Raw genomic sequence first — 26,984 nt, 5'->3', positions numbered from 1 at the left:
GTCCTTGGAGTTTGATATTTTTTGGCATTTTACTGTTCATGTAAGTAAACTTAATGATATAAATAGCCATAATATTGACTCTTGTCACTTAGTTTTTTTCTTCAAAATAACATAATAAGTAAACTTAATGATATAAATAGCCATAATATTGACTCTTGTCACTTAGTTTTTTCTTCAAAATAACATAATAAGGACAGAGAGTTTCAACTGAATCTCCTGTTTCATTTCCACACAGTAATGGTATTTTTGTTTGCAGAAACATTATCAATCAATTGTGACTTGATTTGTTACTATTGGTGACTGCATCAATGGTTACAGGTAAGCTTCAGCTTGGTGAGCGGTCAGAAAACAATGGAGAATCAGACCTTGCTACCATCTGGTGACCTCCATGTTGTTGCCATAGATCTAATGCCTTGACAACCACAACATCTCCACTATCTTCCGGTAACTATAAATAAAAAAATATTAAGACCAAATTAGTGGGTTATCAGCACTTGATATATAAATATAATTTGTCATGTTTATTATGGCTCTATTTCAGACCAAAAATTGTTTATGACATTCAATGAAATTCAACTTTGTGAAATTTTAACATCTATTCTCCCCAGCAACTCAACCACAATTTCCAGCTTTCCATATTCTGTGTTGACTTTTATTCCATTGTTCAAATAAGTTGTCATCCGGCTGGTAGCTGAACTGTGCAGGCTTCATTTTGTGTTCTACTTTTGCAACAATTGGTCTAGATAGGCAAAGCAGATTGTATGTTGGCTTCTCAAACTGGTTTAACATTACCACATTTTGATTTTTAGTGTAAAACTCTAAAATCTGATCAACATAAGAGTTTAAAATGTAAGAAACTGACAGTAATAAATTAAAGGCAAGATCTACTATCTATTATTTAAATTTTACTTTTAAAATGGTTATTGGATAAGTTTATGATTGTTGTACTTGTGTCCAAAATATTTTCTTTGTTTGGTGTGTGTGTGGAAAGGGAGATAATCCTATGTTTTATGAAACACTGTTTTCAGAGTACTACATGTACAAGAGACAAAATTTATTAAATTCTTTTTGTGTGCATAATTTCTAATGTTAATTATCTTATGCAATTAAGGTAAATCATGACAGGAACAGTTAGTTATTGTATGCATATTAAGGATAAAACATATAAATATTTTATGCATTTTCAAGATGGAAACCTCTCATCTATATGTTCCAGACCATATGAGTATTTGGACAGTAAGCATTCAGGATGGGAACCTTTAATTATCTTCTACATATTCAGAATAGGAACCTTTAGATATCTTATGCATATTTCAGTAAAGCTAGTCAAAAATTATAAAGCTACATGTATGGAAATGTGTACTGCCACAAGAAAAAAATTTGTAAGGGTTCCTCGCCTACTTTTGCTGTTAATGGCAGGCTCAACAAAAAAGAGGAAAAAAAAATTAATAAAAAATATTCCCCTTGATACTATCTTTTAATTGTAAGAAGCTTCTGTCCAAGTTTGGTAAAAATCCAGGATAGTTAAGGCCACACCAATTTAATTCCTTGTTAGATGGACCTATTTTTTTATATTCCCACTTCCCTTCTTGCATCTGGAAATGTAATCATGTCTATTTCCCGCACCGTTTTTTTGTAAATATTATAAAAAGATACCAACATTTGTTTTTTTTAAATCACAGTCTAACCTGTATATAATGATTTTAAACCCCATGACACTGTGTAAATATCTGTGAGAATATTTATTTCAGCATGTAATCAATTAATCCAACGTGAGAGTGCTCTGATATAAATATATAACAGCCGAAATACCTGTACAGAACAAAACATTGGTTTCTTTCCCTCTTACTTATATTCCCATCAAAAAATGTTCGTTGTTGGGGTCCCTTATAGCTTGCTGTTTGGTCTGGATCAAAACCCTGTGCAAAAGGCCGTACTTTGACCTGTGTTTGTTAAATATTATCAGGTTGGGGAAAACCCTCCCTCAGCCAAGGGGTCATTTTACTGTTGTAGAAAAGGAAATAGAAATACCAAGCTTTTGTATAGTGCTACTATACAAAACCTTGGAAAATTAAGAATTTTTTACTCAAAAAGAGGACAAATACATCATATTTTAAACAACTTTTCTAAAAGAGGGGTCCACTTATTTTGAATAATATTAAACTGTTAAATGTGTTAACATGGTTTAAGTCCAGGAACATTACAAAGTTCTTGGACATCTTTTGACTATTTAATACAAGATAGATATAAAGTTCTTTGGGAAAATATAAGCCCTTTTGTACTAATAAGTGTTTTTTACAAAGAAATATATTATAACTTATATTGACCCCTTATAAAAAGGGATATTTATAACATTAAGGGGTTGTTCCCAACCTGATTATGACTTAGATGGAGAATTGTCTCATTGTCAGTCACACATACATAGCCCAGATTTAATTATACAATTATTTCTTGGTGAACAGGGAAAAAATACTTCATAAATTAAAGAAATGTCAAAGTACAAGTGATAAATCAAGTTTTAATATTGTCAAACCTTCTATCTTATGTTTACAAAAAAAAAATTATAATCGCTCGCCTTTACTTTTTAAGTTTCGCCTCAAAAATTTGCAAATTAAATATTTTTTTATTAAAATTTTCAAATCACTCGCTCGCCCCAACTTAAGGAGTCCAAAAATCCGTAGAACAAGAAATTAAATTGGTGTGGCCTTATGAATCTAAAAAAAAAATTTAAACTTTAACTGCAGACTGAATGTAATGCTAACTGAAACCAGTTGCTTCGCAGGGCGCAGCATTATACGACCGCAGAGGTTGAACCCTGAACGGTTGGGGCAAGTATGGACACAACATTCAAGCTGGATTCAGCTCTAAATTTGGATTGTGATTAAATAGTTGACACAGCATAGGTTTCTGACACAGAATGAATGTGGTCTAATGAACTGTTTGAAGAAATTTTCTTTTTTATTTATGAAATTTCAAATGAGAAAAAATTGAACCCAATTTTTTTAATCACATCCCCCTTTCCCTTATTCCAAAACTAATCTCAATTAAAATTTCTAATGGAGTTTGCAACAATAACTACTCATTTAAATACATCATAAAATATTAAGATGTAAAAAAACTGCTTGTTATCACTGAATGGTAAAGATTATTTTAATTTATCAGTTGGTAGTAAAAAGTGAATATACATTGTATATTGTATATAACAAAGATTTAAGTTGATTCTGGACAAAGAAAGATAACTCCATTTAAAAAAAAATCTTGCTATTGCACAATATTTTGCAATTAGATATTTCTTGCTTACTATTCTGGACAAAGAAAGATAACTCTAATTAAAAAAAAAATTGCTATTTCACAATATTGTGCAATTAGATATTTTTTGCCATTGCGCAATACTGTGCAATTGAAAAGACTTGCTATTGCACAATACTTAATATAATAATTTTAACTTGAAAACTGGGCCCATAATAAAAAATCTAAGTACATTTTTGGATTCAGCATATCAAAGAACCTCAAGATTTCAATTTTTGTTAAAATCAGACTAAGTTTAATTTTGGACCCTTTGGACTTTAGTGTAGACCAATTTGAAAACAGGACCAAAAATGAAGAATCTACATACACAGTTAGATTTGGTATATCAAAGAACCCCATTTATTCAATTTTTGATGAAATCAAACAAAGTTTAATTTTGGACCCCGATTTGGACCAACTTGAAAACTGGGCCAATAATCAAGAATCTAAGTACATTTTTAGATTCAGCATATCAAAGAACCTAACTGATTCATTTTTTGTCAAAATCAAACTAAGTTTAATTTTGGACCCTTCGGCCCTTAATGTAGACCAATTTGAAAACGGGACCAAAAGTTAAAAATCTACATACACAGTCATGACAGTTAGATTCGGCATATCAAAGAACCCCAATTATTCAATTTTGATGAAATCAAACAAAGTTTAATTTTGGACCCTTTGGGCCCCTTAATCTGTTGGGACCAAAACTCCCAAAATCAATACCAACCTTCCTTTTATGGTCATAAACCTTGTGTTTAAATTTCATAGATTTCTATTTACTTATACTAACGTTATGGTGCAAAAACCAAGAAAAATGCTTATTTGGGTCCCTTTTTGGCCCCTAATTCCTAAACTGTTGGGACCTAAACTCCCAAAATCAATACCAACCTTCCTTTTGTAGTCATTAACATTGTGTTTAAATTTCATTGATTTCTATTTACTTAAACTAAAGTTATTGTGCGAAAACCAAGAATAATGCTTATTTGGGCCCTTTTTTGGCCCCTAATTCCTAAACTGTTGAAACCTAAACTCCCAAAATCAATCCCAACCTGTGCTTTTGTGGTCATAAACCTTGTGTCAAAATTTCATAGATTTCTATTAACTTTAACTAAAGTTATAGTGCGAAAACCAAGAAAATGCTTATTTGGGCCCTTTTTGGCCCCTAATTCCTAAAATGTTGGGACCAAAACTCCCAAAATCAATACCAACCTTCCTTTTGTGGTCATAAACCTTGTGTTAAAATTTCATAGATTTCCATTCACTTTTACTAAAGTTAGAGTGCGAAAACTAAAAGTATTCGGACGCCGGACGACGACGACGACGACGACGCAGACGCCAACGTGATAGCAATATACGACGAAAAATTTTTCAAATTTTGCGGTCGTATAAAAACTAAGTAAAATACAGAAAAAATATAATTTTATTTTTTACAAAATTTACTTTTGGATTCTATCGAATGATCATAAACAAGCTTCTGTCCAAGTTTTGGTAGAAATCCAGTATAGTTTAAGAAAGTTATCAAAATTTCAAAAACTTCAACCACAGAGTGAGTATTTGTGGACGCCGCCGCCAACGATAATGCGGATGGAATGTTTGATTGCTATGTCTCATTTTTTCGACTAAAGTCGAAGGCTCGCAAAAAAGGGTATGTATGCAGTCTTAAATCTAGCATTCAAAAGAAGCACTATGATGAATAATAAATTATTAAGGATGACTAAGGCATGAATCTTTCCCATAAAGCGAAATTGGATTTGATATTCCCATTATAACAAGGTGTCAGTAAAGCACCAGGGATCTACCAGTATGGCTAAGTATTCTAAAAGACATGAAAGACAAAAATCAATGACTTGGGAAAACATACACATGTGGCAGGGTTAATTTATTTTTATTTTACTTGACACTGTGCATTTTTAAATTCCTTACTTTTGATAAATACTTTAACATAGATTCTCTGTTGTTCATACTCAGCAGAGGTCGTTTGAAAGTCAAGAAGATTGCCACAGCTACATGTACCAAAACTGCAAAAGATCCTCCAACCACTTTGTCCCATATTCTGAAATAAAAAAACTCCAATTAAATTTCAAGTCTACCTAATTGAATCAAAACAGATAAAAAATAATTCCACTGTAATTGTCCAGTATTAAGAAACTATTTCTTATTATAATTTATGCTAAATTTCAAAAATTTACTGAGATTTATAGAATAACTTCCAATAATTCAGAGGCGGATTTAAGAAAATTTGAGAAAAAAAATTGGTTGCTTATATAGGGAATCATTGAAGCATGACGAGATCGGGACCCCTCTTAGGCAGCCAGTGGGCCCCCACTTATGAAAATTTCTGGATCCGCCACTGTCAAATAAATTTATAAAAATTTTCAACTAGTCATTGGATAACATATTAGTTCACAAATGTTATTTGCATTTTGATATTTTTTACATGAATTATACATAACTTTTCTCGATATCTCAAAAATTTGAATTGCATTTAAGTCAAAAATTACATAATCACAATGATACACCCATTGTTGCATGACGTCTAGGATTAAGATTGTCAGATTCATTTCACATGTGAAATTATTGGGGTTTTTTTTCACTGGAAAATCAAGGTAATTCATTGCAAACAATGTTATAAAATTTATCAATTCAACTCTGACAGATCTTCATTATACATGTAGGTGATTATAGAAGTATTTTTATTCAATATTTCTTAATACAAAGAGATTAAACAATAGTCCAAACCTTTCCATGGATGTATTGGGTAAAATATCAGCAAATCCTGATAGAAACCAGGCTCTGAGTGGTAGTATAATAAACATGTCATGTTGGTTCAAGTGCTGCCAAATCTTAGGGTCCTCTTTCTTCAGGCTGTTCACAGCTTTTTCTGCCTGTGAAATATAATAAGTAGCTATTTATAGATTTGAACTTATTCTAAAGGTATCAACTTTGTCATCATGGTCATTGTGAAAAATTGTTAAATTTCATATTTTTTGTATGATGTTATACAAGAGACCGTCAAAACAACAACAATCAAAATTTTTTTCGCAATAATCAGTGTCAATGTTTATGCAATCTAGGACCATAACTCAGAACAGCAAAAGTCAATTTCAACACAATCAATCAGACCTCCATTTTGTAACAAGAAACCTTAATAACATCAAATCATTGTAACAGGTTAAATCAAGTAATCTCAATTTGTTCGATTGGAATTGACATAAAAGGCATTTTCCAATTTGGATTAGACTCTTGAACTGCATGCAAATGAGAACACCATAAAAAAACTTCACTTTCATTTTCATCAGTAGCATACCAAAAGTTTAAATGCCTTGGTTGTATACTTTTCTGAATTTATATGGTGCACACAGAAACAGCTAAAGATGCCTGAAATCCAGAACCCCTGAACGTCTGCCCAGTGTTCTAACTAAATTCAATAAACCAGATTATGTTCTTTCATTCATAATATATATGTAGGACTCGGAACCCCGATGGTACTCCGAACCGCGATGGTCACGCTGAAGTGCGTTGGTTAACACGCTGAAGTGCAATGGTAACATTGTGACGTTAACTTGTTGATATCTACGCTGAAGTGCGATGTAGGCTCTGTCAGAGATGGTCTAACTATAAAGTTGACTTTAATGAAACGATTAAGTGTGATGGTTTATACCAGCTAAGTCGATGGTCTGAAGTAAGAACTCTATTGAAAGAGGTGTGGTGTAGTGGTTAGCGTTCTAGCTTCGCATTTGGTAGATCGGTTTCAATTTTTAGTCAGGTCTAATAAAAAATACATACAATTCTAATTTGCTAATCATCCGCTTAGCACGCAGAAGTATGGATTCAGAAAAAAATGGGCTAGATGGCTTAAATTTAGTATCCATGATTCGAGTTGGAGGAAATGTCAAGTGTGCAAAAAATAAAAAAGGTTCAGCGTGTCGGTCTATATAGTGCTACGCAGGGTCCATCTCATTTCATACAATATAACTTGTTCTCTTCATATCATAGCCGAGAAATTGCTCATAAGACACTCATTCATCCATTTATATAATATCGTAAGTTTTTAACAAATAAAAGCCATCAAGTACATGTATGCTTGACTTATAGCGAAACGTGACGCGAGTTCTGTGAAAAACTTGAGATTAAGCTGATTTTCCGCTATTCAGCAGACTAACCTGTTGCAGAAGATTTATACTGTAAGAACAATAAAATTAGACTAATATATAGTGCGAGTTTTCTTACAAAGCAGAATTCATCTCAATAATAAAGCAAAATTATATCGACTCGATAAATATGATTGCTTTTAATAATTTTTATTTTATTTTTAAAAATTTCACACCAAATTAAGTGAAACATACTTGAAGCAAAGACCCAGACATTTTATTGGTCGTACAAAATGTTTGCGGCATAACACCAAACGCTAGATAACCAATCTGCAGACCAAGATCATCTTTTAGCCGATTTGTTCCTTATGATTTGTAGCATGACTTAGTTATAAATTATTTTGTAACCTCAATCTCTAATGCTCAAAACTGTTCTGGACTTGAATTGTTTGTTACTTTGTTGGGTTTTTTTTAAATTCCTTTGTTCGCAATAAATCTTCATCTAACAAATCTTATCCACCTGCCTGCGAATCCGTGTTGTTTAGAAAACATCACAACAACTTAAGGTCGTGCTAAACCATCGCACTTCAGCGAAAGGACCATCGCACTTCGGCGTAGACCATGGCACTTCAGCCTGACCATCGCACTTCAGCGTCCCCATCGCACCTCCGAGTCCTACATATATAAGGATATAGGAAGATGTGGTGTGAGTGCAAAACCCCTGAACGTCTGCCCAGTGTTCTTACTAAATTCAATAAACCAGATTATGTTCTTTCATTCATAATATATATAAGGATATAGGAAGATGTGGGTGCCAATGAGACGACTCTCCATCAGAATAACAATTTATAAAAGTAAACCATTATACATAATAAGTCAATGTACGGCCTTCAACACAGAGCCTTGGCTCACAGTGAACAACAAGCTATAAAGGGCCCCAAAATTACTAGTGTAAAACCATTCAAACGGGAAAACCAACGGTCTAATCTATATAAAAAAAAAACGAAACAAGAAACATGTATAAATTACATAAACAAACGACAACTACTGTACATTCCTGACTTAGGATATATGTTTTATGGTAATTTGTTTGTGAAAAAAAATTCAGAAATTTTTTTTTAGAAACATGATATTAGAGGCGGATTTAGGGGGGGGGGGGGGTCCAGGGGGCCTGCCCCCCCCCCCCCCCCCACCACCTTTTTGGGGAAAAATTTGGTTGCTTATATAGGGAATCACTGAAGCGTGACTGGAGCGGGCCCCCTATTAGGCAGTTAGTGGGCCCCCCACCACTGGATATTATGCTGTCATCATAGTCTTCAGAATTCATTACAAACCTCTATTAATCTTTTTTAAAATAAACCTCCATCTATAAATACTCCAATAAGAACAGAAAATTACACTACAAACTGCAGTTATGTCCCAATCAACAATTTTAAACAGAGGCAATTACAAAAATTACAAACCAGACTCAAAATTGGCTCCTTCCATTTCAGAAAATATTCATAAAACTTTTTTGCAATCCAGTAAACATTAATATCATCTTCCTCAATATTACTTAAAGCTTCTGAGATAGTAAACAAAGCCATATCATCTGGATCCACCTGAAAATATAGTAAAAATTATCACATGCACTCAGTAGAGATTTTATAATTACTTACAATTCTGTGACAATTTATTGTGGATTTGCTACATTGGCTAGAGGTATAGGGGGAGGGTTGAGATCTCATAAACATGTTTAACCCCGCGGTATTTTTGTGCCTGTCCCAAGTCAGGAGCCCCTGGCCTTTGTTAGTCTTGTATTATTTTAATTTTTGTTTCTTGTGTACAATTTGGAAATTAGTATGGCGTTCATTTTCACTGAACTAGTATATATTAGTTTAGGGGCCAGCTGAAGGACGCCTCCGGGTGCGGGAATTTCTCGCTACATTGAAGACCTGTTGTTGACCTTCTGCTATTGTTTTTTCTATGGTCGGGTTGTTGTCTCTTTGACACATTCCCCATTTCCATTCTCAATTTTATCATTTATTTTCGTGGATACCAATTTTGTGGATTGAGGAAAAAATTATATTTTGTTAACATTTGATATAGTCATGATAGTGGTTTTGCAAAAATGTCTTAAATAAACATTTATATTTTTGGCACACATTTTACATGTTGTATGTTAAAATTAACTTAACTGAGCAATAATATTTAGAAATATAAGAAAGTAGGACCAAATAACATATCAAAATATTGTTAGTAAGCTGAAATTTATATTTATTTTTTTACAATTTATTTATGTCTTGTAAGACTTTTTTTTACCGGCAGTCTACCATAATTTTTTTTATGAAAATCGAGAGTGGCCTGAGAGTAATATAAACTTACTAATTCTTGTTCTTCAAAAGTCAGCATACCAGTTTCTAATTTGTACATTTTTAGAACCAGTAATCCTGCTGTAGTAGAGTTGTCTACCCTTCTCATCAATTTTAGGGCATGTAGTAAATCATTATATTGTTGCTTTCTTTGATCCATCACAAAGTCATGAGATCCTTGACCACATGGCAAAATACCTTAAAAAATAAAAGTTTTATATGTTAAGTGCATATAGCTATAATTCATAACATCAAACTATTTTGTCAATTGTAAGTTTTCTAACCCTGAATAGTGAAAAGTACTTCATTTTTATTATGCCCCTTCCACTATAGTTAACATTGCTCACCCTTCTGGGGGGTCTGGAAAGGGGATTATAGAATAGAGAATAATGAGCCAAAACTACAGAAAAGTTGGCCATAAAAATAAAGATTATTTTAATATAAGTGGAAAAGTCAAGAATAGAAAATCAAGGGAAGCTAAAATTAAACATTTAAAAGAGTAAGAAAACAATGGTCAAAATTTATATAGAATAGAAATAATAAATGCTGAATTAAAGGACCCCCCATCCAATCCTGAGTTCCTTCTTCTGGACTCCCTGAGAGCCCGAGTATTTTTCTTTTTTTCATTGGTGTTCTCTTAAAGTTGCTCAATTTTTTCTTACTTTTGAACACATAAAAATGTGACAAGTTTTGTGGATTTCTGTCTGTTTTTCTTTAATTTCACAGGCAGCTCATCTAAACTTATCTACATTGCTCTTTGTTCATAACTAAATAGATAGACTGCATAACAGAGATAAATGATATTAATCTAACAAATTACCTAAAATAACTTTCCATAAATATATTCTGTACTTTGCTGGCACTTGGAACATCAGACAGAATTGTCGTAATTTGTCAATGTTCAATGGATGGTCGTTCAGGAGTATTTCAATGGATTTCTTCTCTTCCACCCCACCTATTCCAAACTTCTTGTAGTAGTATGTACGGAAATTTCTCTCATCTGACATCTTAACTCAGTACCTCAGATATGTATTTGAATTATCTCCCTTAGACCACCACAAACCAGAGTTAGGACAGCTGTAAAATTTTGAAATATTTTAATTAGTCTAGATATGCACATGAGATTTGAAAAGTAGAAATGTTCAGGAAAGATATAAACTGAGGTGAAAAATTTCTTACTAATTTTCAACCAGTGCTAGAAATGAAAACCAAAGTGTTCTCCATATATACAAATATAATGTAGAGCTAAACCTACATGCCTTCATGTTGTATTATGTAGTTGAACTGATTATGACGTCTTTAAAAGCTATTTTTATCAACAACAAAATTTTATTTGAAGCGATATCTTTCATGCCTTTTTACATATTTTTAGACATTTAACAGACTTTACAAAACTAAAATTAAAATAGCTTTTCAAGATTCCTTAATAATAGACACATTTCAATTTCATACGCTTCCCCTAACATATCCTTTGTCACAGTAAAAACAAGTACGCCAAGTTCCAGGAGTTACAATTTACTTAAATCTCTCATGTGAATTCCATCACCATGTGATCAAATTGTAAGCATAACACTTCCATTGCATATGTTGAGCAAACATTGAGCAAACAAGTGTAAAAGTTTGATCTTACATTGCACAAAATATTTTGGAGATAAAAGTATTTAACATTTTGGTAATTTATTGAATTTTGTCTCCGAATGACCTTACATCTGCTCTGAATAACTTTCAAGCAACATCAGTTTTTAATTGTGACGTTTAATTTTTAACAGATGGCCTGTCATGTTTTTTTTTCAAACATCATTACATGATAAATTTATAAAAATACATGAAGAACCATTTGATTTTTTAAAATACTGTAATGGACTGATAAATGGATTCTTAAAGTGGGAAGCAATAGCAGACGAGAACCAGGGTTCCATAGAACCCTTTTCAAAATTTTAATATTGCACCTGAACATCTATCAGGGTCTATAAATAAGACAAAAAGTATGTTGCTATTGATGAGTTTCTAATGACAGGAATAAAATATAATTTTCGATATAAACTCGTTAGCTTTCGTGGCACAGGCACTTGTTTCTGTCAATATGGGGTTTACTATCCATACCCAGTACAAAAAAACGTTTTTCTGTACTGGGTATGGATAGTAAACCCCATATTGACAGAAACAAGTGCCTGTGTTTCGTGGGCTTTGCCTCTTGTCAAGCCCACTACGAACAGTGCTTTTAACAAGATTTATTTCTTCCTCTTTGCAGCGAATTTGTCACAATAAATTGACCTGGACCTGCTAGGGACTCTCATACTCCTCTCCATGGTTTTGGCGTACATGTAAAAAGTACTAAGCTAATTAGCCACTGAGTGTGAGTACAATGATAACATCCTAATATTTTGTTTGCAACTTCATGAACTTGGAACAGTGTTACTGTTGACATGCATTTTGTGCTTATACTAGTGAATTATACCTAGAACTAGCAACAGTCTACTCCTTTATAGAAAAGAGAATGTTGCTTTGATTTTAAACAAAAAATCAGGTAGTACAGAACTGTTTCAACTCTCACTCTGAACTGTCATCTGACTGTCCAATTATTCAGGATGGATAAACCAAAGTAAGTTCCGATAATATAAATCAGCATCAGTTAAACACTTTATGTAACAGAAACATTAATCGAAGCTTCCCTAGTACCCAGATTATTTTATTTCGGCTTGTCTTGGATATTTACATTGCTTTAAATATGATGTTTAGCGGTAAATTTTCTGAAATGAAATGATTATTTTTGAACTCTTGATTTATTTTGGATCTAGCAAATGCATCTTTATGTTTTGAGGGCATACAGTTATATAGACTTCCCAGTATATTCATAGGTAATACAAATGATAGCATGTCATATTTGAGAGAGGAAAATACACTGAAAAACATGCCATTTTTTAGTTTTTTTCTCCTGAAAATTATTCCGATTACGCAATTCTGCGAACAACAAATATCATTTATTCTCCTTTAAAAAACACGCACAATGTCTTCATGTACAGTTTTATTGATTTCAAAGTCCTAAGCAATTGACTTGGTTTGATAAAAAAAATAAACAAATCTGTGGCGGATACAAAACTTTTTTTTATAATGGAGGACCTCTAACTGACCTAAGGTGAGGGGCTGGGCCCGTGTCAGTTGTGCGTCAGTGATTCCCTATATAATCAACCATTTTCTCCCCTGGATCAGCCTATGAACTAAGTGCATGAGTTTCCTGACAAAATGTCCACTACCACCCTCCAGTAATAGAGCACTAGTAGAACAGTCAGTGGCAGATCCAGAAATTTTCATAAGTGGGGGCCCATTGGCTGCCTAAGAGGGGGACTAATCTCGTCACGCTTCAGTTATTCCCTATATAAGCAACCAAATTTTTTTCTCAAAAGGGGGGGGGGGGGGGGGGGGCCACCCCCTAAATCCGCCTCTGACAGTGACAGTGTAAAACCAGGAATGTTTGTCCATTCTCCCCAAAAATTGGTCCCGCCGATTCAGTATTACGTTTACCCTGTCGTATTATGGTATTACTTTTACTTGTGTTTTAGAACAATAATATATTTGTCTTATAATTTGTTTTTAAAACTATATTTGTACAATATATAATAAACTTGCAAAATGCATTATTTGTGCATCCTTGTCCAGAAAATACATACACAAATTGTGAAATACATAGAACTGAAATCAAACAAGAGGAAAACATAAAATGTGAATAGTTTTCATCATGTTATTTAGTGTATTGCCTAATTTAACGATATTTATCATGTTTATGCATATTGATTAAAGAATTTGATGACAATCTTGAGTTTTCAACAGGTGTTCACTATTTACAATGATTGTACATTTGTATATTCTGGCGCGTGTAATTGTATAGTCTGACGCGTGTACAAAGTTGAAGGTGTTAATTGGATGTTATTGTAGCAATAAAGCAAGGGACACACGCCTCGTTAATCTCATTTGATGTTCTACTCTGTGTATTACCTTTAATAGGATGAAGCCACAGCTAACGTTGGTCCTATCAGGAAAAATTAATTGTACAGTTAGAAAGGAAATAATATTTCATGTTTTTGTTTCAATAAATCCTTCAAAGGGAAGGTGACAAATCTTTGTTTTTATTTTCATTTTATATCGTGTACATTTCCTGTGTATATACATGTATGTCTCTGCTCTTACAAATGTTATTTTCTTCATCTATCAATATAATAATAAAAAACTACATAATCCCTTCCTCGCAAATTTTTAATTTCTTCATCTATCAATAGAATTATCAATTTATTTCTGCCCGTAAATTAAAAATGACTAAATGCATATTTTTTTATATTATTACATTTATAAAAAATGTTTTCTTGTCGCTAAATAGCTTCTTGTCTCTAAAATTATTATTCTTGACGCTTCTTGTCGCTTCTTGTTGCTTCTTGTCACTTCTTGACGCTTCTTGTCGCTAATTAGTGAGACCTGTGACAGTGTAAAACCAGGAATCCGTGTCCGTTCTCCCAAATAAACTTGTTCCTGCCAAATCACATTCGTCCCCGTTCACTTTTGCACCCTGCATGTTCACACCCAAAGTCTGTTTACACCCTACATATTTGTTTTCTTCAAACATTTGTCTAATCTAACTTTATCTGGCCTCCTGTCTATTTATGCTATTTGAGAGTCAATTGCAATAACACTTTAATAGAGTTGGACTTGTAACCAGGAAGAAGAAAATGCTACTTTTTTAAATTTTTTAAAACTCTACATACATGACATACATGTACTAAGCCAAGCATGGAATTGTACATACACATGTACATTTTTATTTTTAAATTACAAACGAAAGTGAACCAACGCCTGGTGAATCTGTAGTACGATAGTCCCAAAAGTTGTGACTGACATGACTTAGTGATCAAACAAGCTGATAGATACATAGATAAAGACAACAAGACTCAACAGCAATGATACCTTTACTACATGTAGTGTGGCAGTGAAATAACAGCGATTTCAATATTGTTGTATATTATTTTAATAAATCAATGTGAGCTTCTATCATGTCTATAGATCTGTATTGCTACTCTATATTTGTTTACGTTTCAGATAAAATCATGGAAATTTTAATCTCAAGGTTGTACTTATAATGTCAGACATTGATGTGGAAGGTTCGGATGATGAAATTATAGTTGTAACAGAATCACCAGAGCGGCACATTGATATTGACGTGGAGGCAGTGACAGACGAAGAATTATTTCCAGATTCTGAGGTTGTTAAATTAAAATTATTTTAAGATTAAGACAATCAATGTTTTATAACATCTTTTAATATACCTATTACACCTATGCTTTCTCAAATAAAACAACAAATTCATGACCAAATTTTACAAGAACAGAATTCATACATTACAGAATCATCAAAATTATCATTTTTTCGACATTTTTGTTTTTAAAATAAACGTGCACACTATGTTGACCAATTGAATATGTTGAAAGCAGGGATCTCCATGGCCTGTTTAACAATGGCGCTCCGCCATCGTTCAAATGTCTTGCGCCATCGTCAAATGACTCGCGCCATTGTTAAATTATCTTGCGCCATTGTTAAATTGTCTTCCGCCATCGTTCACAACTTCATCGTTTTTTGTAGCCCAACGCCATTTTTTTTATCAATTATAATCAAATGCATGTAATTGCATAACCCTTAGACTTTTTATGTTATAATCCAATACAGTTCTAACGCCTGAGGGATATCCGGATTAAGATAGCTAATCACTTGTACCTGAGCTTGTACAGGTAGATCAACAAACCAGACAGGAGAATACTATCTGAGGATAGACGATCCATTTGTCAAATTAATCAAGTTTCAGCAAATGATTATCATGATTATGATAATTTAGATTAAATAAATAAATTAATAATCCAGTTACAAAGAAAACAGTTCAACAAGTCGAACACGTGCTTTATTTTGACTTACGCAATCAGCATCCCCCTTTTTTAAGAAGTAAAAAATAGGACGCAAAACAGTAAATATTATTTCATCGCAAATAACTCGAGTACTGCTGTAACGATAATTTAGAATTACTTTAAAAGTTTAAAAGTAAAAACTTAAATATTTCCTGTAAAGAAATATCGTATCGTAATTCCGAATTAATTTCGTATATTACAATCAAATTGATGCATCCGCGTTTCCAGTTTCTATTCAGACTCGAAAGATGCATGTTGCATAGCATCAATTTGCCAGATAAAGTCATTAAAAACCTTTTCATTTGTCAACGTTTGCTTTACAAATCTCTTCAACCTTTTAAATAACCCGTACGAATCGTTTTGTTGTTGCTGCAAATCAGCCATACCGGTGATGGGTTCTGAATTTGACAGTGTGCATGAAAAATCAGCTCCACATCATATGATTTTAACCCCCATAACAATTACCAAAAATACAAGAAATCTACATGGGGACCTTCATGACAGCTTTTGGTCATTCTCGACTAAGGGGGGACCATGAAGACTTGGCATTTGAATGGTTAAAAACGGGAATAAATGAAAATATTGACACTTCTAATTCTACAGTTCTATAATGAAAATTCAAATAAATATAATTTAAATAAGTAATGAATTAGCATGTTCACCATTCCTTGTATGGAGGGATAAAATACTTCCGATCGCGCTACACTGTACAGCGTAGACACGGTTTGTAATGGTGAAAGTTCCTCCATCGTTCAATTTTCATCCATGGAGATCCCTGGAAAGATAGGGCACCTTTGGCAAAACTAAGGCTAAGTACACACAATCTTGAAATTGAAAGTGGTAGATACATGCAAGTTAACAGAGAAGAAAGGTTGTGCAAATTATGTCATAATAAAAATATAGAAGACGAAAAACATTTTATCTTGCACTGCACAAAATATGAATCAAAGAAATGTTCTTATATCAAAATTGTCCTATTTTAAAAATTATGACGAACAATCCAAAACTGAGGATGAATATATCAAACTACTACTTAATAGCAAGTGTAGAAAAACACTTAGATTAATATCATCTTTTATTAATCAATCATTTAAATTAAGGAAAAATGTCCTTATAAATGAGTAATATGAACAGTTTGAAGCTATAACATACAATATCCCTATGTCGGTAGTCTATTCTTACAAATTAACCTATATATATTGATATATTTATAACTGCACATTTCATTTTTCGAAATGTGCCCAATGATATGCTATGTAGTATTGTTTAATTGCTGTATCATTACTATTTGTATACTAGTTGCCAATTATTGTAATTGAGTTTGTGCCAATAAAATATTTGTATTTGTATTTTATCATTTATTTTATTGGAACTTGTTTTGCCATTATATGTGCATAGCTGAAATGGTAAAATATTCTTCCTAGACAAAATACTTATAGTCAATCAGAGGATGTGTTACATTCAAAATGGAATTATTAATCAATAATTATTGTTGTATTTTAGGGAGAAGACAATGATTCTGATGTCAGTATCGTGTCAGAGGTCAACGTAGAGGACAGTGATGATGAAGATGTAGAAGTAGACGTAGACACACTTCCAAATCATGTAATTGATCAGTTTATAATCTATAATAGAAATCTATTATTTTGCCCTAGTCATTTCGCCCAAAATTGTATGGCAAGTTTATGATGGTAAACAAGTAACAACTTTATTTCAATGTTTAGGTATTTTCAACTTATGTTGATGTTCGAAATCAAGAAAAATAAGACTATTTGGGTATATGTTGAAGTTAATGCCTTTATATTGAAAAGCAAACCTGAATGGCTCTCAGATTTTCTTAAAGGCTACTATGAAATCCACTTTTGGGAGTCCTTGGCCTATGTCCCAGAATAATGCAATTGGCTGGACTCATAAATACTTTTAAGCTGCAAAAAAAATATTATTAAAGAGCTAAAATCAATAGCATATATATATATACATCTTGAGAGACAAATAACTGATTCATGGACAACAATAATTGTCCTACATCTGAATTTTTTCTTTATCATTATACCCCCGCTTTAAAAAAGGGGGGGTATACTGTTTTACCTCTGTCTGTCCTTCCGTCAGTCCGTCCTTCCCATGAATATTTTTCGTCGCATTTTTCTCAGGAACTACAATACAAGGATTTCTGAAATTTGGTTTCAGGGTTTATCTAAGTCAGCTATACCGTGTGATGCGTTTTCAGATTGATCACTTGACAACTTCCTGTTTACCGAACACTTGTATGATTTTACACATGATAGCCAAGTTGAAAATTTTCGTCACATTTTTCTCAGGAACTACAATACAAGGATTTCTGAAATTTGGTTTCAGGATTTATATAAGTCAGCTATATCGTGTGATGCATTTTCAGATTCATCACTCGACAACTTCCTGTTTACCGAACACTTGCATATTTTTACACTATTAATATTATCCACTTGCGGCGGGGGTATCATCAGTGAGCAGTAGCTCGCAGTTTCACTTGTTAATCATGTTAATATAATGTGGATGAATATTATAACACATTGAAGTCCATCACAATTTGATCTGTCTCCCTATCCCCAGGGATTAATTCATTTAAAAAAAATTGTAAAACCAGCTGGTACGTAAGGTGTTCATTATATTTTCTTCCACGACCTTCCACTTGGTGTTCTGAAAATTTTCAAACTAAAAATCGCCGGAAAGGTGGAATTGAACCACTCTGACGCTAATCAGCTACAGGTTTGAAGCCTGCACCCCAGACCACTGAGGTTCATTCCGGCAATGGTAGTGGTTACTTAAATATTTATATACCCACAAATTTTCTGAGTTTCATCAACTAAGCTATAACATATTTAAATATTATTAGAATAAAGTTTGCAAATATTTCATGATTTTATTGTGTAACAGTATAGATGGATAACTATGTCATGGGAATTTTAAAACAATTTCATTCAATAAAGGCTTATTTTTGAATTAATGAAATCTCTACTTTATGGGGGAAAATGGCTTTTTTCACAAATATTAAAAAAAAATCTAGAGTTATTTCCCTTGATGGAAATGACATAAACTGATAAAGTGAAGATACAGGTAACCATCTTAACTGATAAACAACATAAGATGAACCTTGAACTCCAGATGTTACATCAACATTTCATTTCCAATCAGTAATTTTATTATATTAGAAATTTTTAATTTGTTTTACCAAATATTTGTTTTTTGCATATATTTTAGGTAATATCATAAAGATTTTGGAATTTTTTTAATACAAATTTTTTTTGGCAGAAACTTCAAAATTGTATCTTTGTAAATAAGTTCAATTACTAGATTGTATATTTATGGTACATGTACTATAAATGTTATTTCTATTTTTAACTTATTATCTTTATTTTATCTCAAGGGGGGGGGGGGGACTTGAACAAATAATTTCTTTTAAAATATAATGCATGTTAATAATGGTGAATGATAAAGTGTTTTAGAAAAACAAGCTGACATAAGTTTGATTATGAGAATTGTCAATTTTAAAGGACAATAGGGATGGAGGATGGGTCCTGATCGTGAAACTTAAAGTTGCCTCATAATATTATATTATATATATATATATATATATATAGTATTATAAGCTTTTTGTAAGAAGTTATATCTTTTAACCTCTGAAAACAAGATAACTAGGTGCTTCCTCATCTTTTCAATTTGTTTTTGTCAAGCCTGCCGCAAAAGTAGTAGAACCTAGACAGAGGGATCATTAATAGATATTTTTTAGACATCAATTACTTATTCATATATATCTTCTTAAAAATCAAAAGGAAATATCCAGGGCAAATTTTTTATCCCCCCTCTATTTAACTGATAAATTTCTTCTGGTTTTTTTTACCAAAGTAAACTAAGTGAACCTGGGGAAAAGTCAAACATCATTGATAAGTAAATAACAAACAATGAGTTTAACTTCTGATTGAGAAATTTATGATCTTAACAACTGGTTCAAGCATACATACCTCATTTATTTTGTTAGGAAGAAAACCAACAAGTGCTGCCATCTGTTGGAGCAGCTACAGTTGTGGATTCAGGATCTCAATCATCCAGGTCAACATTACCTGGTGTTATTACCCTGCCACCACTTCCCAGTCTGAATCTGGAAACAAATGCGGAGACATCTGTTGAATCCATCACTAACATCACCATCCAATCAAATGCTGTCACAACAATGGATTCTGTCCACAATATCACCATGCAGCCCATCACAACATCCTCGTCAAACTCTTTATCTACAATCTTATCATCATCATCTTCATCCAATCAACCATCAACATCTGTTTCCATGGAAACAACAGGTAGTAGTGTTCCTCATTCTGCATCTAATCAACCATCAACATCTGCTCCACCAGTTGACATGGGAACAACTGGAAGCGGTGGTTCTAACTCTTCACCTAATCAGCCATCAACATCATCTGCTCCATCTGTTGCCATGGAAACAGCAGGAAATGGTGGTCCTTACTTAGGAGCACCTTCAACACTGTCTACAGTATTATCTTCTGTATCAGCCACCAATGCTGTGCAGGTTATTCAGGGTCATACAGATTCACCTAGAGATTTCAGGTCACCAAAACGACGGAGGATAATGACGCCAGAGAAACCTGGTGGTGGTGAACCAGAGGACGAAGGCAATGTATGATCACTTTAAAGTTTGTAGCCATGTTCAAGTTCAAACAATAATTCCTGCTATTTGCATTAAATACCTGAAATATTGAATCATCTGAAAAATGATAAGAGCAATCTTTTCTTCCATTTTAGGGGAAGGAGAGATGGGAGGAGAATTGCCAGTATTTTTGTTATTCATGATTATGTAAATTATTAGTTTCAATAATACCAGGTAGTGGCTTTACAAGAGTTTATTTATTTATTGACATCAAGCATAGTATAATTCGTTTTAAACTTGTATAATTTTTTCCTTAATTTTCCTTGATGCAGTTAATTCCTCTTAATTGCATCAAACAATTGTTGGCAAAAGAACAAACAATTTTGCGATAAATGGTATTATGCACTTCTGTATTTTGACGTTCAATTATGAAGAATCAAATTTCAAGTATGTGCAGAGATTTTGACACTGCCAAGTTTTAGTTGTACAGGAAAAAAAATGTGCATTATTAAAATTTTGAAATATAAAAAGCTCAAAAACCTTATAAAGAAGTCTTAGACATTTGTTACTTAGCCTTAGGAGAAAAAACATTTGCTATCCAAATAGTATTATACAATTAAAAATGCACAAATACATTTTGTTTCAGTGCTGTCCTATATGTTTTGAAGAATGGACAAGTTCTGGTAATCACAGACTAGCTTCATTAAAATGTGGCCATCTTTTTGGACAGAGGTAGTTATACACTATAATTCTACATATAAACTTGTGATTAACTTTTGTTGATATGAATATAGATATGTGATTATGTCAAGGAGACAGCAATCCAACATTAAAAAAGATCTTGAAAACATCTTACTCCATGATTGAGGATAAGATTGTGATAAGGAGAAATATAGATTTCAAGGATCTGTTTTGATGGCATTGTAATTGGAAATGTAGAAAATAAGGAACTTATCAAATTTCAGACTGTCATGTGTATTTCAATAAACGTTTAAGAACCAAAAAACTAAATAAAAAAACAAAGATTATTAGTTTCAAAATTCTTATGGCAAGCAAAACAGATTTATCTGGTCTGTTTGTGCATAAATTCACTCGTGGTGATTTTAAACATTTGCAGGTAAGTTACAGATTTTTGAAATGTAATATCAATGACAATGTAATTTATTTTTAGTTGTATAGATAAATGGTTGAAAGGTCAAGGAGGAAAGTGCCCTCAGTGTAATTCTAAAGCTAAAAGACAAGACATTCGAGTGTTGTATGCTAAATGTTTAAAGGTTGGTAGGAATATGATAATATTCAGTATAGGAACATTGTAGCTTCTGGTTTTTATGCCCCACCTACGATAGTAGGGGGGCATTATGTTTTCTGGTCTGTGCGTCCGTTCGTCTATTCGTCCGTTCGTCTGGTGAAATCTGTTCGTTTGTCCGTCTGGCCTTCCTTCCGTCTGTCCTGCTTCAGGTTAAAGTTTTTGGTCAAGGTAGTTTTTGATGAAGTTGAAGTCCAATCGACTTCAAACTTGGTACACATGTTCCCTATTATATGATCTTTCTAATTTTAATGCCAAATTGAGAGTTTTTACCCCAATGTCACGGTCCACTGAACATGGAAAATGATAGTGTGAGTGGAGCATTCGTGTACTGGGGACACATTCTTTATAGTTGTTTTTTAGTTTTTTGCCATGATATTTGTAGGATTATTTTCATATTGAACTATCCCAGTGGGGTCTTCTGCCTCTCAATCTCTTGAAGAGAATGCACATGTTGGAGGAATTAATCTTAATGGTTTAGCATTACCTTGAGTTTTTATTCAAAAATCACTTTATTATTTTTACCATGTTTACCTGCAAGTTCAATATTTAGGTTGAAGATACTACAGAAAGGGACAGAGCTCTTCAGGATTTAGAAAAAGAAAAAGAGGGCAGGAGGAGAAGTGAAATGGAGGCTGCACAAATAAGAATGCAGTATCAGATGACTGTCGGAGACAATAACAAGCTACGGACAGAGATTGCAAAGTTACGAGAACAACTACAAAATGTCAGGTAAAGTTTTGATAGAGGCTTATACATCTTAATATAAATATAAGGAGATATGGTATGATTGCTAAAGAGATAACGAGAACATTACAAAATGTCGGGTATAGTTTTGAAAGAGATTTGTTGATAATTTACTTATCTTAATATAAATATGTGGTATGATTGCCATTTAGACAACTCTCCCCCACAGACCAAATGATGTAGAAGTAAACATCTCTAGGTCACTGTAGTGCCTTCAACATTGAGCAAAACCTGTACCTCCTAGCAAGCTACAAAAGTCCAGAAATAACAAATGTAAAACGATTTAACCAGAAAACTTGCGTCTAATTTTAGTTCAAAACAATAAATGGAAAACAAATACGACAAGTAGCAAGAAACAACAACAACTGAATTAATTTTCATATGTTCAGGGCTCTGGGTTCTGTTTCTTCAAGTTTATATACAGATACATTCAATTCACCTTTTCAGAATCTAAAGGACTATGGGTAATCTCATTGTTCGTACACCAAAATGAAAATATCGTCACGTCAGTGGTTGAATTTCTATTGTTTATCACGTTTTAAACCTATCACAAAGCTTGGTGTATGCTTTTCAAAATATTTCCCAGAATGCATTAGATTCTGAAACGGCAAATTACTTTTAGGCCTGGAAGTTTTCGTTTGAATATGTGAAAATGTTGAAAATCTTTACAAATTCCTCTAAATAAGTAAATTGTTTTGAATTCAAATTATTCTCTGTTTTATTTTTGCTGTTCTGTCTTAGATCACCTGGGTCTATGCACATCTCCAGTCCAAAAATGTGGACTAGAACTGAATTAAGAAGAATTGTTATTTTTGAAAATCATGAACATGATGAAAATGAAACACATTATTTTGGAAAAACATGAAAATAAGACACATTTTATTATTTTAAAATCCACATATTATTTTTATTTACAGATCGCAGCCATCACAGATGTCTATAAATTCATCGCAGTCAAATGTATCAGATAATACTACCTCTACACAGAGTGATGGACAGTTTATCTTGGACAAAACAATCAAAATATGGGATGTGAGTTAAAAACATGTTTAGCTTGTTTTCTTATATGTATACTTGTACTTTTACAAAAAGGAATAAGTCTTAAAAGTTGCTAGGATTTCTGTTTTACAAGGGCCTTGATGGACGAGTGGTCCAAAATAATTCAACTACTGTATCACTAGCAAGTCTACACTGAGATTGTGAGTTTGAACCCACATATTTTGAGGATGCTTTTGGGTCCAATCTTAATTGACTAGGATTATCAGCTGTCCTGCCAAATTGTGGTGGTTCTCAGGAGACTGACTGGCTTTCTTTACAAAACTGAAAAGATCATTTGTTCTTCAACTATTCAATGACATAAATTATATGCAAAATCAACTTTGTTTTTATTATATGAATGACTAAATTACTATTCTCTGAACAATGTGTCGTACTGTTTCAACTGGCTCTTAATATCATTATTGGAAGTCCACTTATAAAAAAGTGGTTAGACATTGGAATAATCGTAAACATTTGGTTGTTATGATCATAAAAATCGTTTTCAGTTTGTTGAAACCAACAAAAGGATCTAGAAAGATCCAGTGGCTCTGAATTATTACTGCGTTTTTATTAGAAAAAAATGATTATCATTGATGCAAGGAAATACTAGACTTCTTTTTCTGGTTCATTCTGTAAAGTTTTGCTTAAGTTGAAAAAATCTTCACCTGATTTTTAATATATGAAAAATTGGATAGATATCTTTTGGAAATCGATATAAATAATAAATGGATAAAATTGTTAACTAGGAAACAAGAAAAACTTCCTCATATTTTATATTTGTAAAAATATAGAAACTGTTTAACTAAATTATATTTCATGTCAATAAACATTTTCAAAGTATGAATATCAGGTGAGCATCGTATTGCAGCATACAAGCTTTGCATGTAGATGGATAATGAATACCCTTCAAGTTTCATTTTAACACTTTTTTATAAGTTATTTAAGAAATAATTGATGCCAGCTATACTTTATTCAAGTTTTAACATGGGTAGGCATTATATTCGTGATTATTTTTGCCAGAGCGATAGCGAGGGCTAAAATAACACGAATATAATGCCTACCCATGTTAAAACTACAATAAAGTATAGCTGGCATCAATTATTTTGATTCTGATTAGGACAATTACGGTAATTTCTATGTTCGCTGTGTATAAGTGTAGAGTATTTGTGTAGGCTCTTCCATCAACCTTCCTGTCGATTTTTATCCAACTAGTTCAAACCAGTTTAATTTCATAAAGTTGTATTTCTAAAATTCAAAAATGAAACAGAAATAAGCAAACTAATTTATTAACTAAAACAATATTTGTGTCACAATATAACAGAAAAATATATTACAACAGTCTTTTCCTTTGAGGTCAATTTCTGACACGCAAATTTTCAAGTCAGTTGTCATTGGCGGTGGACGCACAAGGAGAATCAGGTAGGTCTTTATTTACTTAATTAATCGTAAATATTCCACCGATTAATATTGTAGCATTGGTAAATATGTTCATATCTGATAGAGGATTCCTTGATAAAGTTGTGCTGACATTTGGCAGAGGGGCCCTTTGACAGAGATCCATTTATACTTGCGGTGGCTACACCTTGTAAAGTTGATCAAAGGGCACGCCTTTGTGCATCTGACGATTTCAAATGCTGTATTACATGATGATTAAAATTAATACTGGGTGACAATCTTGTTGCATTTGTAAAATGGATTGGAAACCTTGGTGGTATATTGGTAATTACGCCTATTATTTTATAGGAGAATGGGGTTCGATTCCCTGCTAGGGTCAATCCATTTTATCAGAGATATGAAACAATTTTGTCATTTCAGTATAACAGTAGTAATAATAACCTATACTTTATTTTATATTTTATCGTCGGAACATATGTTTCAATGAAATTATTATATACAATGACATGCCTTTTTAACAGGAGAGATGAAACGTGTTTTTCAGAGGGAGGGGTTTTGAAGTTAGAACAGCCAACATGAACGTTGTGGTATCTAGGTCAAATATGTCAATTACGAATTGTAACACATTGTTGTCATTGTTAAAGTATTAATAACAAAATGTGTATCATTTTAGTGTTTGAAAATGTTTTAATTTAAGGAAATATATTAAATGCATACCAATTTGATGAAATTCATTTTTCAGCCGTAGTCAATATACGCATGTGTGCAAACTAATTCTATTGGATAATAAAGATTGGTTTCTTTACAAAGCTAAAGAAGCACGTCATATTAGAATTAAAATAAGAAAACTTTTGATTAAATTCACACTGAACAAAATCTTGTTTTAATTTCTCCGTGAAACGTTACACAAAAAAAAAACGTTTGTTTGTCACCAGTGTGGTTTATTACTTACCTGATTTTGCGAATAAATCAAGGAAAGATATCCTCAGCCATTTTGATTGTTTGCCATATGTGGAAGTCAATATGGCGACTCTTTTAACCACTTTGGGAATCTCATTTTAATTACATTTTCCCGCGTTTCAACGAATAGCGGGAAACATTTGTATTAACGATGCGTATGAATTTTCTTATTTAGTCACGTGAAAATTTTCATGTGCGGGAAAATATTTCGAAAGCCTTCACTTTCTACCCAACAGTCGTAGTGTCAAGTTTATTTTTACATATTTTAGATATGTAACAATTTAGTTTAATTCATGTTTCTGATCATGGTTAGTGTTTTTTTTGTAACGAATAATTGTAACTCAAATTTTGTGTATACTGTCCAAGTATACCTCTGGAGACGGTCTTCCGAGCACAGGGTTTGGACGCAGGTTTCCAACTTTTTTCCACTACATATTTGGTATTTAATGTAGTTTGACCCGAGATAACTCGTTTTGGTTGGTTTTTCCTGGCCGGGGGGATCGTTGATGAAAGAGCCTTTGCTATTATTTGGTATTTAACTAAATATACTACATGTATGTCATATATCAGCATCCAGTAATCATCTATAATTGTATTGATTTATTTATGTATTTATGCTTATGAATTGTATTTTCAACTAATTAAAATCCGGTGTCCTTCAAGCTGTATGGGTTATCGGCAATATGCATATATTGTTTTGTTTTATTATAGCCTATGTATTCAAAGGGAAAAAGGTTAAGGTAATACTCTGTAATTAATTTTAATTTGAACCTATATAATAAGCATAGTATTGCATTTATTTAAACTGTGTAAAACAATTTAATCATAAAATTTGGACTTTTTATTAACTGCTGATATTAAATAAGTATTTATTGTATTATTAAAACCCTTATGTGACCTCTCTCACAAAAACAATGACAGACAAATTTACCATATACAACAAATGGTTTGCGATAAATGTTTTATCCGGCCTACCAAGAATTACATATCATATGAGTGAATATTTCCAACTAAAACTTTAGGAAGTAAATACTAACAATTAATTTGTTAAGTATGTTATATTTAAGATTTGACTATTATTAAAAACATAATATTTTCTAGTTTTTGACACGTTTTTTGTTTTTAAACTGTTTCACATTCTTATTAAAAGAATTTAAGAAGACGGTTAAAGAAGAATAGGTAAAAACAAATTTAGTTGTCGATAGTTTTGATCGAGCGCCATTGAAGAGC

At 32.6% G+C, this 26,984-nt stretch overlaps 3 protein-coding genes and 1 non-coding gene across 4 annotated transcripts in view; 2 read left to right on the top strand and 2 right to left on the bottom strand.

Annotated features, from left to right (window-relative positions):
• Positions 1–26,984, top strand: part of LOC139482234 (uncharacterized) — a 398,699-nt gene that overhangs the window by 356,888 nt on the left and 14,827 nt on the right. The window lies entirely within an intron of this gene.
• LOC139482233 (TBC1 domain family member 7-like) lies at positions 124–12,323 on the bottom strand. The gene is made up of 7 exons (XM_071265969.1): positions 12,186–12,323; positions 10,548–10,804; positions 9,741–9,925; positions 8,840–8,977; positions 6,025–6,170; positions 5,209–5,338; positions 124–448 (listed from the first exon to the last, which is right to left on the bottom strand). The coding sequence occupies exons 2-7, from the start codon at positions 10,732–10,734 to the stop codon at positions 326–328; spliced, it is 909 nt and encodes a 302-aa protein (XP_071122070.1). The 5' UTR covers positions 10,735–10,804; positions 12,186–12,323; the 3' UTR covers positions 124–325.
• LOC139482525 (E3 ubiquitin-protein ligase rfwd3.S-like) lies at positions 12,437–23,402 on the top strand. Its single transcript, XM_071266437.1, has 8 exons — positions 12,437–12,585; positions 14,813–14,975; positions 17,173–17,274; positions 19,685–20,338; positions 20,955–21,040; positions 21,480–21,582; positions 22,168–22,346; positions 23,279–23,402. The coding sequence occupies exons 2-8, from the start codon at positions 14,853–14,855 to the stop codon at positions 23,400–23,402; spliced, it is 1,371 nt and encodes a 456-aa protein (XP_071122538.1). The 5' UTR covers positions 12,437–12,585; positions 14,813–14,852.
• Positions 18,369–18,455, bottom strand: Trnastop-uca (transfer RNA opal suppressor (anticodon UCA)). The gene has a single exon. It is a non-coding gene; the product is annotated as a tRNA-Sec (tRNA).

This window comes from Mytilus edulis, chromosome 7 (assembly GCF_963676685.1).
Source record: "Mytilus edulis chromosome 7, xbMytEdul2.2, whole genome shotgun sequence".
In the NCBI taxonomy this organism is placed as follows: domain Eukaryota; kingdom Metazoa; phylum Mollusca; class Bivalvia; order Mytilida; family Mytilidae; genus Mytilus; species Mytilus edulis.
Note: the sequence above shows the minus strand (reverse complement) of the source record. Positions and strands in the feature narration are given on the sequence as shown.